The sequence below is a fragment of the Psammomys obesus genome, unplaced genomic scaffold (genome assembly GCF_907164565.1).
Source record: "Psammomys obesus unplaced genomic scaffold, mPsaObe1.curated_primary_1811, whole genome shotgun sequence".
Classification (NCBI taxonomy): domain Eukaryota; kingdom Metazoa; phylum Chordata; class Mammalia; order Rodentia; family Muridae; genus Psammomys; species Psammomys obesus.
This window is the reverse complement of record NW_026594091.1, coordinates 462,157-475,136: the sequence shown is the minus strand read 5'-3', so window position 1 is coordinate 475,136 and position 12,980 is coordinate 462,157. Positions and strand designations below refer to the sequence as shown.

The window sequence follows — 12,980 nt, the reverse complement described above, 5'->3', positions numbered from 1 at the left end:
CATTCCCACCAGCAATGGAGTAGGGTTCCCCTTTCTCCACATCCTCTCCAGCATGTGTTGTCACTTGAGTTTTTGATCTTAGCCGTTCTGATGGATATAGGGTGAAATCTCAGGGTCATTTTGATTTTGCATCTCCTTGATGGCTAAGGATGTTGAGCATTTTCTTAAGTGTTTCTCTACCACTCAGTGTTCCTCTATTGAGAATTCTGTGTTTACCTCTGTACCCCATTTTTTTAAGTACCCAAGTAGTATTTTATTTTTGTCTTTATTTATTTTTGTATATATTTTCTTTTTTAAACTTTTTTATTAATTATACTTTACTTACTTTGTAACCCCCCTGTAACTTCCTCCCTCCTCCCCTCCCAATCCCTCTCTTCTTCCTCCTTCTCCACGCATGCCCCTCCCCAAGTCCACTCATAGGGGAGGTCTTCTTTTCCTTCCATCTGATCCTAGTCTATTAGGTCTCATCAGGAGTGGTTGCATTGTCTTCCTCTGTGTCCTGGCAAGGCTGCTCCCCACTCAAGGGGAGGTGATTAAAGAGCAGGCCAATCAGTTCATGTCAGAGACAGTCCCTGTTACCATTACTATGGAACCAACTTGGACACTGAACTGCCATGGGCTACATCTGTGCAGGGGTTCTAGGTTATCTCCATGCATGGTCCTTGGTTGGAGTATCAGTGTCAGGAAAGACCCCTGTGCTCAGATTATTTTTGGTTTTGTTGCTCTCCTTGTGGAGTTCCTGTCCTTTCCAGATCTTACTATTTTTCACTTCTTACATAAGATTCTCTATACTCTGCTTGAACTGTTGGTGTTCTGTTCAGGAAATTGTCTCCTGTGCCAATGAGTTCAAGGCTCTTTCTCAATTTTCTTAAAACAGGTTTAGTATGTCTGTTTTTATATTGAGGTCTTTGATCCACTTGAAATTAGTCTTGTGCTGGATGATAAGTATGGATCTATTTGCATTTATCTCCATGTAGACATCCAGTTGAAGATGCTATCTTTTTTACATTGTATGGTTTTGGCATCTTTGTCAAAGATCAGTTGTCCATAAATGTGTTGGTTTATTTCTGGGTCTTCTATTTGATTCCATTGATCCACCAGTCTGTTTCTATGATAGTCCCACGCAGTTTTTATTACTGTTGCTCTATAGTACAGCTTGAGAACAGGGATGGAAATACCTCCAGAAGATATTTTGTTGTAGAGTATTATTTTAGTGATTCTGTGTTTCTTGTTATTCCATATGAAGCTGAGAATTTTTCTTTCAAATCTGTAAAGAATTGTGTTGGTAATTTGATAGGAATTACATTGAATCTGTAGATTCCTTTTGGTAAGATGCCCATTTTTACTATATTTATCCTGTCAAGCCGTGAGGATGAGAGATCTTTCCATCTTCTGATATCTTCTTCTAATTCTTTATTCAGAGACTGAAAGTTTGTTTCATAAGAGTCTTTCACATGCTTTGTTATAGTTACACCAACGTGCTTTATGTCCTTTGTGGCTATTGTGAAGGGTGTTGTTTCCCTAATTTCTTTCTCAGCCCTTTTGTCTTTTATATACAGGAGTGCTACTGATTTTTTTGAGTTGCTTTTGTATCCAGCAACTTTGCTGAAGGTGTTTATCAGCTGTAGGAGTTTCCTGGTAGATTTTTCGGGATCACTAAGGCATACTATCTTATCATCTGCAAATAGAGATACTTTGACTTCTTCCTTTCCAAATTGAATCCCCTTAACCTCCTTCAATTGTCTTATAGCTCTAGCAAGGACTTCAAGTACTATGTTGTAGAGTCATGGAGAGAGTGGGCAGCCTTGCCTTGTCCTTGATTTCAGTGGTATTGATTTAAGTTTCTGTCCATTGAGTTTGATATTGGGTATAGGCTTGCTGTATATTGTCTTTACTATGTTTAGGTAAGTGCCTTGTATCCCCCATCCCTACAGGAATTTAAACATAAAAGAATGTTGGATTTTGTCTAATGCTTTTTCAGCATCTAAGGAGATTATCATGTGGTTTTTTCTTTTAGTTTGTTTATATGGTGTATTACATTGATTACATTATATTGAACCACCCCTGCATACCTGGGATGAGGCCTCCTTCTTCATAGTACAATATACAGATTCAATGCTTTCCCCATTGAAATTCCAACAGATTCTTTACATACTTTGAAAGGAAAATCATCACTTTCATGTGGAAAAAAAAAACCCTGGATGGCCGAAACAATCATAATCTTTCAAAGAACTGGTGAGTTCAAGCTTCACTACAATGTACTGGTTACTGTACACAAACAGATGGCAATACCCTATTGCTGAAGACAGTGACAGCTACACAAATCACTGCAATATGGAGATGTTGAGCTAGTGCCTACCTGGAAACTTCCCTTTCACTGACTAGTGTTTATGGTTCTAGAAGATTCTCTGCGTGTCTCCAGAATAGAAAAGCAAACACCAAACCAGTTACAAACCCTCTGATCTCCAGTGGTGCCCTGCTTGCAAGAGGCACTAGTACAGTGGCACAAAGCTTATGGGGTTTGGTATAAGGTCGACTCCATGTGATAGAACCTACTCCATACTGGACTTAGTTGGGCATGTGTCTGATGCTTGATAAGCTGTGAACATAGGGGGAAACCAATTACTAGTCTGTAATTGTAATTGTAATTGTAATTGTAATTGTAATTGTAATTGTAATTGTAATTGTAATTGTAATTGTAATTGTAATTACTAGTCTGTAAAATGGGTCCTAACACCAATGTCCTATACTCATAAATCATGATTCAGCCATAGCCCTGAATAGCATGGTTTTTTTTTAAGCCCTTCTCACCTCTCATCTTACTATGAAAGTTCTGATGGAATTCACTGTAGTAATTATTAATGGTTTTCATGCACAGGGCTGTTGACACAGGCTGGGGACCAAATTTTCTCCGGAGAAAATTGTTCCTAGGGCATTTATGACATGGGCATTAATGAAATTCTGGCTGTGTGACACTAGAAACCATGGCCATAATAACATGTTTTCTAACTTGTGTTAAATAAAATCTTTCAGACTCAGATGCAGATCTCAAAGCCAGGATGTTTGAGATGTATCCAGGGAGCATGGTGCAGAATGGGCAGAGGGGAAGTAGGGAATATAAAGGTGACCCCAGTGCCCAGTTAGTGACAATAATACGAGAGGCACCGAGGTGTTAATGTGTGTGTGCTGTTTGTCTGCTCAGTCTTAGATCTTGGAAAATATGGGGAAGCTGCACGCTTTCATTATTTCCTTCTTGCTCCTGAGCTTTTCTCTCATCTTGTGCCATTTGACAGAAGCCAAATGCTTTTGGAGAATAAAACACAGTGAAGATGATGGAGATTTGCTAACTGACTGTCTATTTTTTCTTTACACATATTTGGATCTTCCTGTAGAGGAAGATTTTTATAAGAATCTCCTTGATTTCAGGTAACTTATTAGCATAAATGTCATGAATTGGTACCTGTGCCTCCATAGTGAAAGTCTGAGGGTTCCCGTCCTGTGTTTCCCTCTGTAAAATTAAGAAGTACATAAAATTTTCTAATTACATTTCCTGGATATTACAGAATTTCCTGGATATTACAGATATTATTAAAGCCACTACAGAGTCAAGCAAGTGGACTTGTGGTATGTGGGAGCATCTTTTGGGTATGTGCCCAGAAGTGATATGGCTTTTGAGGTAGATCTATACCCAGGTTTCTGAGAAACTGTGAAATTGATTTCAAAAGTGGTTGTACAAGTTTGAACTCTTACCAATGATGGAGGAGTGTTTACCTTGCTCCACCTCCTCCCTAGTATGAGTTGTTGGTTTTTTTTTTTTTAATCTTAATCATTTTGGTGGGTATAGGATGAAATCTCAGAGTCATTTTCATTTGTGTTTCCTTATTAACTAAGTATGTTGAACTTTTGTTTAAGTGTTTCTTGGCCATTAGAGATTCCTCAGTCAAGAATTCTGTTTAGCTCTGCACCTCCTTTTTAATCGGGTTATTTGGCTTATTTATATCTGGTTTCTTGAGTTCTTTCTATATTAGATATCAACCCTCTGTTTGATGTGGAGCTAGTGTAAATATTTTTCCATTGTGCAGGCTGCCCATTTATCCCATTGATGGTGTTCTTTATCTTGCAAAAGGTTTTTAGTTTCATGAGGTCTCACTTATTAATTGTTGATCTTCATGCCTGAGCTTTTGGTGTTCTGTCCAGGAAGCTGTATACTGTGCCAATGCATTCTAAGCTATTCCCCATTTTCCCTTATATTTAGTGTATCCAGTTCTGTGTTGAGGTCTTTGATCTACTTGGACTTGAGTTTTGTGCAGGGTTGTAGATAAGGAACTGTTTGCATTCTTCTACATGCAGAGAATCAGGTAGACCAGTACCACTTGTTGAAAACACTTTATTTTTTTCTTTGTATAATTTTGGCTTCTTTGTAAAACAATCAAGTGTCTGTAACTGTGTGGATTTATTTACTTCTGTGTCTTTGATTTGATTCTGTTGATCAAGCTGTCAGCTGTTATGCTAATACCACATGTATTTTATTGTCATTGTTCTGTAGTGCAGTTTAATATTAGGAATGTTAATATCTCCAGAAGTTTTTTTTTAAAATTGTCCAGTATTCTTTAAGCCATTCTTTAAGATGGGTATTGTTCTTTCAATGACTATAAAGCATTGTGTTGGAATTTTTATGGGGATTGCATTGAATCTGCAGATTGCTTTTGTTAAGGTGGTCATTTTTACTATGTCAATCTTAGGGATTCATGAGATGGGTGATCTTTCCATCTCCTAAAATTTTCTCCATTTATTTGTCCAAACACTTGAAGTTATTGCCATACATGTCTTTCACTTGCTTAGAGTTACCCCAAGATATTTTTTGTTATTTGTGGCTATTGTCAAGTGTGTTGTTTTCTCAGCCCATTTATCGTTTATCCTAGGCAGGCTACCAAATTTGTTGAGCTAATTTTTATTCAGCTTCATCACTGATGGTGTTTAATAGTTCTAGGAGTTCCCTAGTAGAATTTTTGGCTTTACCTATTTATGTTATTACATCAGCTTCAAATAGTGAAACTTTGACATTTTTCTTTCTAATTTGAATCCTCTTGATGTCCTTCAATTGTTTTATTAATCTACTTAAAACTTAAAATACTATATTGAATAGATATTGAGAAAGTGGACAGCCTTGCCTTGTTCTGTATGTTAGTGAAATTGCTTTGAGTTTCTTCCCCTTTAATTAATATTGGCCATAAGCTTACTGTAAATTACTTTGTTATGTTTAGGTATGTCTCTGGTATCCCTAAGGGGTGTTAAATTTTGCAAAAGGTTTTTTTTTTTCAGTGTGTAACTTAATGGTTATGTTTTTATTTTCTTTCAGGTTATTTACTATTGCCAATGTTGTTGATTTTCTCAAAGTATAAAAAGTCTTTGTTTTGCCGATTCTTTACATTGTTCTCTTTGTTTCAATTTTATTGATTTCAACCAATAGTTTTATTATTTTCTGCTGTCTATTCCTCTTGATTGTGCTTGCTTCTTATCTTTGAGAGTTTAGAGTTGTGATATTAAGTTGCTAGTATGATATCTCTTCTGTTTTATGTGATCACTTAGTGCTATGTATTTTTCTCTTAGCCAGTTGTTCCATAGTTTTCCATATATTGAATATTTATTTTCATTAAATTTTAGGAGGTTCTTATTTTCTTTCTTTCTGTCTTGATCCCATAGTCAACTCAGTTGAAAATTGTTCGGTTTCCATGAGTTTGTAAGGTTTTCTTGTTATTGAAATACTGCTTTAATCTGCAGTAGTCTCATTAAATAAAGGGGTTATTTCTAGTTTTGTGTATCTTTTGAGATTTGATTTATTTGGAGAAAGTTTCATGAGGTGCCAAGAAGAAGGAATATTCTTTGGTGTTTTGTGAAATGGTATATAGATATGTATTAGGTCCTTTTGGTTTATAAGCTCCAGTGTTTTTCTCTTAAATTTTTGTTTGGATGACCTGTTCTTTGGTGAGTGTGGCATGTTCAAGTCTACCATTATCAGTGTTTAATTGTTGATATGTGAATTAGGTCTTAGTGGATGTTTATTTTACAAACATGATTTCCCATGCATTTAAGGCATAGATGTTAAGAACTGACATGTCATCCTGGTGGATTTTTTTTCTTTGATGGTTATGAAGTATCCTTCACAGTTTAGATTCATTTAGGTTTGAAGCTAGCTATCATTTTTAGATATTAGAATGTCTACACAACCTTATTTATTATGTTGTTGTTTTTGGAAATTTTTTCCTTATTGTTTATTCTGAGGTAATGTCTATCTTTAATGTTGAAGTGTATTTTTTTGCATGCAGTAGAAGAGTGGATTCTGTTTTCACATCCATTTTTTTAGCCTGTATCTTTTTATTGAGGAATAGAGTCTATTGATATTGAGAGCTATCAATGAACAATGATTGTTAATTTCTTGTTTGTGGTGTGTGTGTGTGTATGTGTGTGTGTGTGTGTGTGTGTGTGTGTGTGTATGCTTCTTTTCTCCTTTGGTTTTGCTGGTGTATGATCATTTTTTCCCTACGTGTAGTTTATCTCTTGAGTTAGGGTTTTTTTAAATAAGTACCTTATGTAAGATTGGATGTGGATAAATATTGTTTATATTTGAATATAATGGAATATCTTGCTTTTTATCTATGTTAGTTGAAAGTTTTTCCTGGTATGGTATTCTGAGGTGGCATCTTGGCATCTTAGAGTATCCAGCATATCTTTTTAGGCCTTTCTGACTTTTGTAGTTTTAATTGAGAAGTTGAGTATAAATCTAATAATCTGCCTTTCTATGATACTTGGCCTCTTCCCCTTGAAGATTTTAATTCTTTGTTTGTTCTGTATGCTTAGTATCTTGATTATCATGGACTTTCTTTTCTGGTAAAATCTATTTGATGTTCTATAAGCTTCTTGTACCTTTATGGGCATCACCTTCTTTTGGTTAAGACATTTCTATTGTATGACATTGTTGAAAATATTTTCTGGGTCCCTGAGCTGGGATACTTTTCCTTATTCTATTACTGTAATTCTTCATTTGGCATTTTCATTCAGTTGCAGATTTCCTGAATGTTCTGTGTCAAGAGTTTTTAGGTTTAACATTTACTTTGACCTATGTATCTATTTCTTCTATTGTATCTTCAATGCCTGTGATTCTGTTTTCCATGTGTTGTATTCTGTTGGTGAGGCCTGCCTCTGTAGTTTTTGTTTGCTTACCTAAATTTTCTTTTTCTAGAATTTCTTCAGTTTATGATTTCTTTGTTGCTTCTATATCTATTTTCAGGCATTGAACACTTTTATTCATTTCTTTTGTTGTTTATTTTTGTTGTTATTTTGTTTGCTTTATTTAAGGGATTTATTAATTTTTTTCTCAGATTTCTTTAAGAGATTTATTCATTTTTTTTCAATATGGATGTTTATCATCTTTACAAAATTGGTTTTAAAGTCTTTCTCTTTTGCTTCAGCTGTGTTAGACTATCCAGAGTTTGCTGAAGTAGTATACTTAGGTTCTGGTGGTGACATATTGGATGTGTCGATTGTAGTTTACTTTTGGTTTCTAGGCATTCATAACTGACTAGTACAGTCTGGGCAAAATACCATGGTTTGTATTTCTGCTTTAGACAAGAGACAACTACTAATGGAAACAGAATTATTGGGAGATTGGAGGCAGATGAACATTTCATAAGGCTTAGTACTCAGATATATTTTAAAGAATAGCAAAGAATTAGGAAGGTTGTAATGTTAAGACCAGTATGATTTTTTTAATTTTTTTTTGTTTTTGCTAAGTTGACATTGTAACATTTACACAGAAGTGGACCAGCAAATTGAAGTTTGAATGACTCCAAAGAATGATATAATAGCTATAATATGTGGTATATTGTTTTATTGTATATATTCTTATAATATATACAGTATAATTTTTTATTTTTATTTATTATTATTTTTTATTTTTTATTAATTACACTTTATTCACTTTGTACCCTCCCTGTAGCTTCCTCCCTATCCCCTCCCAATCCCTCCCTTTCTTCCCCTTCTCCACACATGCCCCTCTCCAAGTCCACTGATAAGGGAGGTCTTCTTTTCCTTCCTTCTCATTCTAGTCTTTTAGGTCTCATCAGGAGTGGCGGCATTGTCTTCCTCTGTGGTCTGGTAATGCTGCTCCCCCCTCAGGGTGAGGTGATATATGACCATGAGAATGGTCATAGAAATTTAAATAACATTATTGATGAAAATTTACATTTGAGTGAGGTAAGCCAGAATCAGAAAGACACACATGGTATGTACTTACTTATAAATAGATATTATCCATACAGTATAGGATAAACATACTAAAATCTAGTCATAAGGAAGCTAAACAATGAGGAGGACCCTAGAAAAGATGCTTAATCCTCATTCAGAAAGGCATAAACACTGGAAGCAGGAGAAGACATTGAACAGAGCAGGAACCTACCACAGAGGACCTCTAAAAGACTCTCCCCAGCAGGGTATCAAAGTTGATGCTGAGACTCATAGCCAAACTTTGGGCAGACTGCAGGGAATCTCATGGAAGAAGAGAGTTATAGAAAGACCTGGAAAGGACAGGAGTTCCACAAGGTACCAACAGAACCAACAAATCTGAGCCCAGAGGGTCCTACAGAGACCGTAGATCCAACCAAGGACCATGCATGGAGAGGACCTAGACACCCTGCTCAGATGTAGCCCATGGCAGCTCAGTCTCCATGTAGGTCCCTTTTAAGGGGATCAGGGTCTGTCTCTGACATGAACTCAGTGGCTGGCTCTTTGATCACATCCCCCTGGAGGTGCAGCCTTGCCAGGTCGCAGAGGAATATGATGCAGCCAGTCCTGATGAGACCTGATAGGCTAGGGTCGGATCGTAGGGGAGAAGGACCTTCCCTATGTGTGGACTAGTGGAGGGGCTTTGGGGGAGAAGAGGGAGGGAAGGTGGGACTGGTAGGAGATGAGGGGATGCTGGAGCCTGGATACAAATTGAATAAACTTTAATAAATAATAAAAAATTAAAATAATATAAACTGAAAAAAAAGAAATTTTACATTTGAAAGTGTTAAAAACATGTTCTATGGACAATGGGCCTGTGTCGGGGTCAGGGAGGGCATCTCTTTCTTACACTCCCAACACTGTGCAGCCTGTGCCCAAGCCCTGCAAAAAGTAGTTATGGTGGGCCAGCTGTGCCTGCAAAATGTCCCAGAGCTCATGGACACAAATAAGAAGGGCGAAGGCCTCCTGGACAGCTCGGACTCCCGGTTCTCCCCAAGTCCTAACCCCAGCCACTGGAGACTCGCTGCATGGCTGCAGCCCTCAGGTTCCAGGGGCGACCCCCCCCCCCCCCCGCAATCCCAAACCAAGCATCTTTGACTCACTCGCTGCAGCTGGCTGTTCATTGCGACTCCACACACTCTGTCCCCTGTCTTTCTGCTAAGAAGTCGAGTTCGACCCTTTACCACCAAAGGAAACAAAGCAGACTTCCTCAGCCAAGTAAGATTCTGAGCTACACTTCATCAGTCCTTGCACATGCCCCTGGGCCTGGAGGTGGCTTCTTGCAGCCAGACAGTCACCTGTATCCCCAACTGCACTTGGAGAAGCTATAACACTTCCAGCCCCACACAAGCCTGCGCACAGCACCATCATCACCTACCCCAAGAACCCTGAGACCATCTACACTACCACTTTGGATTACAACTTCCACAAGAAGCTGAGGAGGCTTCTGTCCAGTGTGGAGCTCAAGGCTACAGAGTTCCTGGGTAGGGATGGGCCCTCAGATGAATGCTGACTCAGCTAGCTGCTTGGGTTGTACCAGCTGTTCCTCCCATTTTCTGATGAAGAAAGTTGGAATCTGAAATAGAGAAAGTGAGTTATGAGATTTCAGCCATGCTTATGTTCATTTCCAGAAAAAAGTTAACTATGGTAATTGTGATGCCCAATGTGCTTAATCTGTTCTGGACCATTTTTATTGTTGTTTCCATTTCTATTTGTTTTTATGTTAACTCAAAATCTTAGGTTTTTCAAAAATCTTTTTTGTGATATTAGGGTAAAGGAACAAAAACCCTAAAGGAGATGGCTTTAAAATGTAAGCTCTCTGCCTATTATGCTGCTGTTATGTTGGGTAAAGAGGTGGCCCACTCTGAGGCACCACAGGCATCCGGTTTCCAAAGGTTGGTCCCAACTACAGGCTCTTGGGCAGCCCTAGCCTGTCTGGCATCTGCTTAACATCTCTCTGGGCTTGTGTAACTCTGCTCATAAGTATTTGGAGTTTAAAATACTTTCACTTTTTTTTTTTTTTCACAAGGTAAGATGCAGCAGAGGGCCTTCTTTTAGAGAAGTGGCATTTTGAAAGAATGCTTTGGAAAAACAAATTTTTCTTTGTTTTTGGAGGTGGGGACTTCATGGAAAGGGTTTTCATTGATATTGAGAGATAGTAGTGACTAGTGGTTGTTAATTCCTGCTAATTTGATGTTGGAGATGACAGTATGTGTGTCTGTGTGTGTTTCCCTTTTGTTTTTGCTGGTGTGGAATTATTTACTGTGTTTTCTTAGGTGTATTTAACCACCTTGGGTTTGATATTTCCTTTTAGTATTTTCTGCCTGGCTGTCTTTGTGGACAGATAGTGTTTAAATTTGATCTTGTCTCAGAATATCTTGTTTTCCCCATCTGTGGTGATTGAGAGTTTTGCTGGGCCTAGGCTGGCATCTGTGTTCCTTAGGTGTTGCAGGTCATCTGTCTGGTCCCTTCTAGCTTTTTGAGTCTCTGTTGAGAAATCAGGTATAATTCTGATAGGTCTGCCTTTTTATGTTACTTGACCTTTTCCTCTTTCAGCTTTTAATTTTCTTTACTTGTTCTGTAGATTTAGTGTTGCAAATATTAGGGGTGGGTGAGTTTCTTTTCTGATCAAATCTAGGTGGTGTTCTGTAAACTTCTTGTATGTTTATAAGCATTTCTTTATTCAGATTGGAGAATTATTTCTATGACTTTGTTGAAAATATTTTCTTGTCCTTGATTCTGGGGTTCTTCGCCTTCTTTGATTCCTATTATTCTTAAGTCAGGTCTTTTCACAGTATCCCTTATTTCCTGGATGTTTTGTGTCAGAGATTTATTAGATGTATTATTTTCCTTGACTGATGTATCAATTTCTTCTATTGTGTCTTCTATGCCTGAGATTCTCTTTTCTATCTAGTTTAATCTTTTGGTGATGCTTATGTCTGTTGTTCCTGTTCTCTTTCTTAGGTTTTCCATCTCCTGATTCCATCAATTTGTATTTTTTTAATTGTTCCTACTTCCATTTTCAAGTCTTGAACAGTTTTATTCATCTCCTTCCCCTGTTTAATTCAATTTTCCTGTATGTCTTTAAGGGATTTATTCATTTCCCCTTTAAAGGTCTATATCATCTTTATCATATTGGATTTGAGATAATTCTCTTGTGCTTTGGTTTTATTAGGGTATCCAGGGCTTTCTATGGTATGATCCTTGTGTGCTGCAGGTGCTATGTTGCTTTGGCTCTTGTTGTTTGTATTGTTACACTGTCCTCTAACTATCTGGCAGTCCCTGGATGTTCCTACTTGATGCTGAAGTGTCTGGCTTGGTGCCCTTGTGTGTAGTTTTTAAATGAATCTGGATGAAGCCAAGGTATCTGCCTTGGTGAACATGAGGGAATGACCAACAATGTGGGTCTTGGACAGTTCACAGCTTAGAGTAGCTGAGCATGTTCCTGGGCTGCCTAGGTGAAGCTGGAGTATCTAGCTTGGTGGCCTTGAGGGAGCACTCAACAATGGGATTGGAGCCAGCATGCAGCTCAGAGCAGCTGGACTTGTCTCTGGGCTACCAGCTAGAGAACCTGGACAGATATCTTACAAACACTAAGAGATCCCAGATAACATTCCTGACTACTATACCCAGCAAACATTTTAATCACCATAGATTAAGAAAACAAGATATGCCATGTGTACATATCCCACAGATGATTCTAGAAGAAAAACTCCAACCCAAGAAGGCTAACTATACTCAGGAAAACACAGGAAATGATAACCCCATTTTAGCATAACCAAAAGAATGGAAGCACACCCACACCACACAATAAACTGCACCACCACTATCAAAATAACAGGAATTAACAACTGTTGGTCTTAACTATCTCCAGAGCTCATCTAAAAACTCTGTCTTATTTGGGGTGTTTAGGCCTCTACCTCCTTTCCAACTTCTCATCCCTACATAGGTGAGAGAAGGTTAATGGAGAGACAGGGCACAGGCACCTTTTCTTCTCCTGGCTGCTTAGAGTAGATGAGTCTTTGGGTAATATACAAATCTCTGTCAACAGCGAACACAGCCAGCAGTCTCTTCCAAGCTTCTGTGCCCCAAAGCATTTGTCTCTGTCTGTCTGCTCCAAAGCACCACACCGTCAATTTTTGGGATCTTCAAACTGCCACTCACCACCACCACATGCCATCACTGCATGCCACACTTCTCTCTCTGGGCACTCATATTTATATCTCCCAGAGCCGTAGATCACACTCCTCTCTGTGCCACACATGACACATGGAAGGCCATTACCAGCTGGTAAAAGCCACACCCCACATGAGACTATTATCAGCTGTGAACAAAAGAAAGCCCAACTACATAGAAACCAAAATATATTACATAACATATCTGAGTTTACAAAGAAACCAAAACTTACATTACTAATATTTCTCAACTTCAGTGGACTCAATTCCGAATAAAAAGACCCAGGCTAACAGAAAGGATGTAAAAACAGGATCCATTATTGATGTCTCATTTTCCTCTTTGTTTCTTTCTTTCATTTATTTGTTCTTTCTTTCTTTTATTTATTCTTTCTTCCTTTTTGGTGGAGTACAGATTTTTTCCCCCCCAAAGGTACATGGCTTTTTATTTTTATTTTCATTTTATCTATCTATCTATTTATTTATTTATTTATTTATTTATTTATTTATTTATTTATTTATTTATTT

General features: G+C 37.8%; 1 protein-coding gene and 1 pseudogene across 1 annotated transcript in view; both read left to right on the top strand.

The window, feature by feature from the left end:
* The first annotated feature begins 3,220 nt into the window (after positions 1–3,220).
* Positions 3,221–12,980, top strand: part of LOC129684661 (vomeronasal type-2 receptor 116-like) — a 32,303-nt gene continuing 22,543 nt past the window's right edge. Inside the window, 1 exon segment of the mRNA XM_055617873.1 lies at positions 3,221–3,426. Coding sequence (XP_055473848.1) covers positions 3,221–3,426 — 206 coding nt within the window.
* Positions 9,178–9,793, top strand: LOC129684662 (refilin-B-like; annotated as a pseudogene).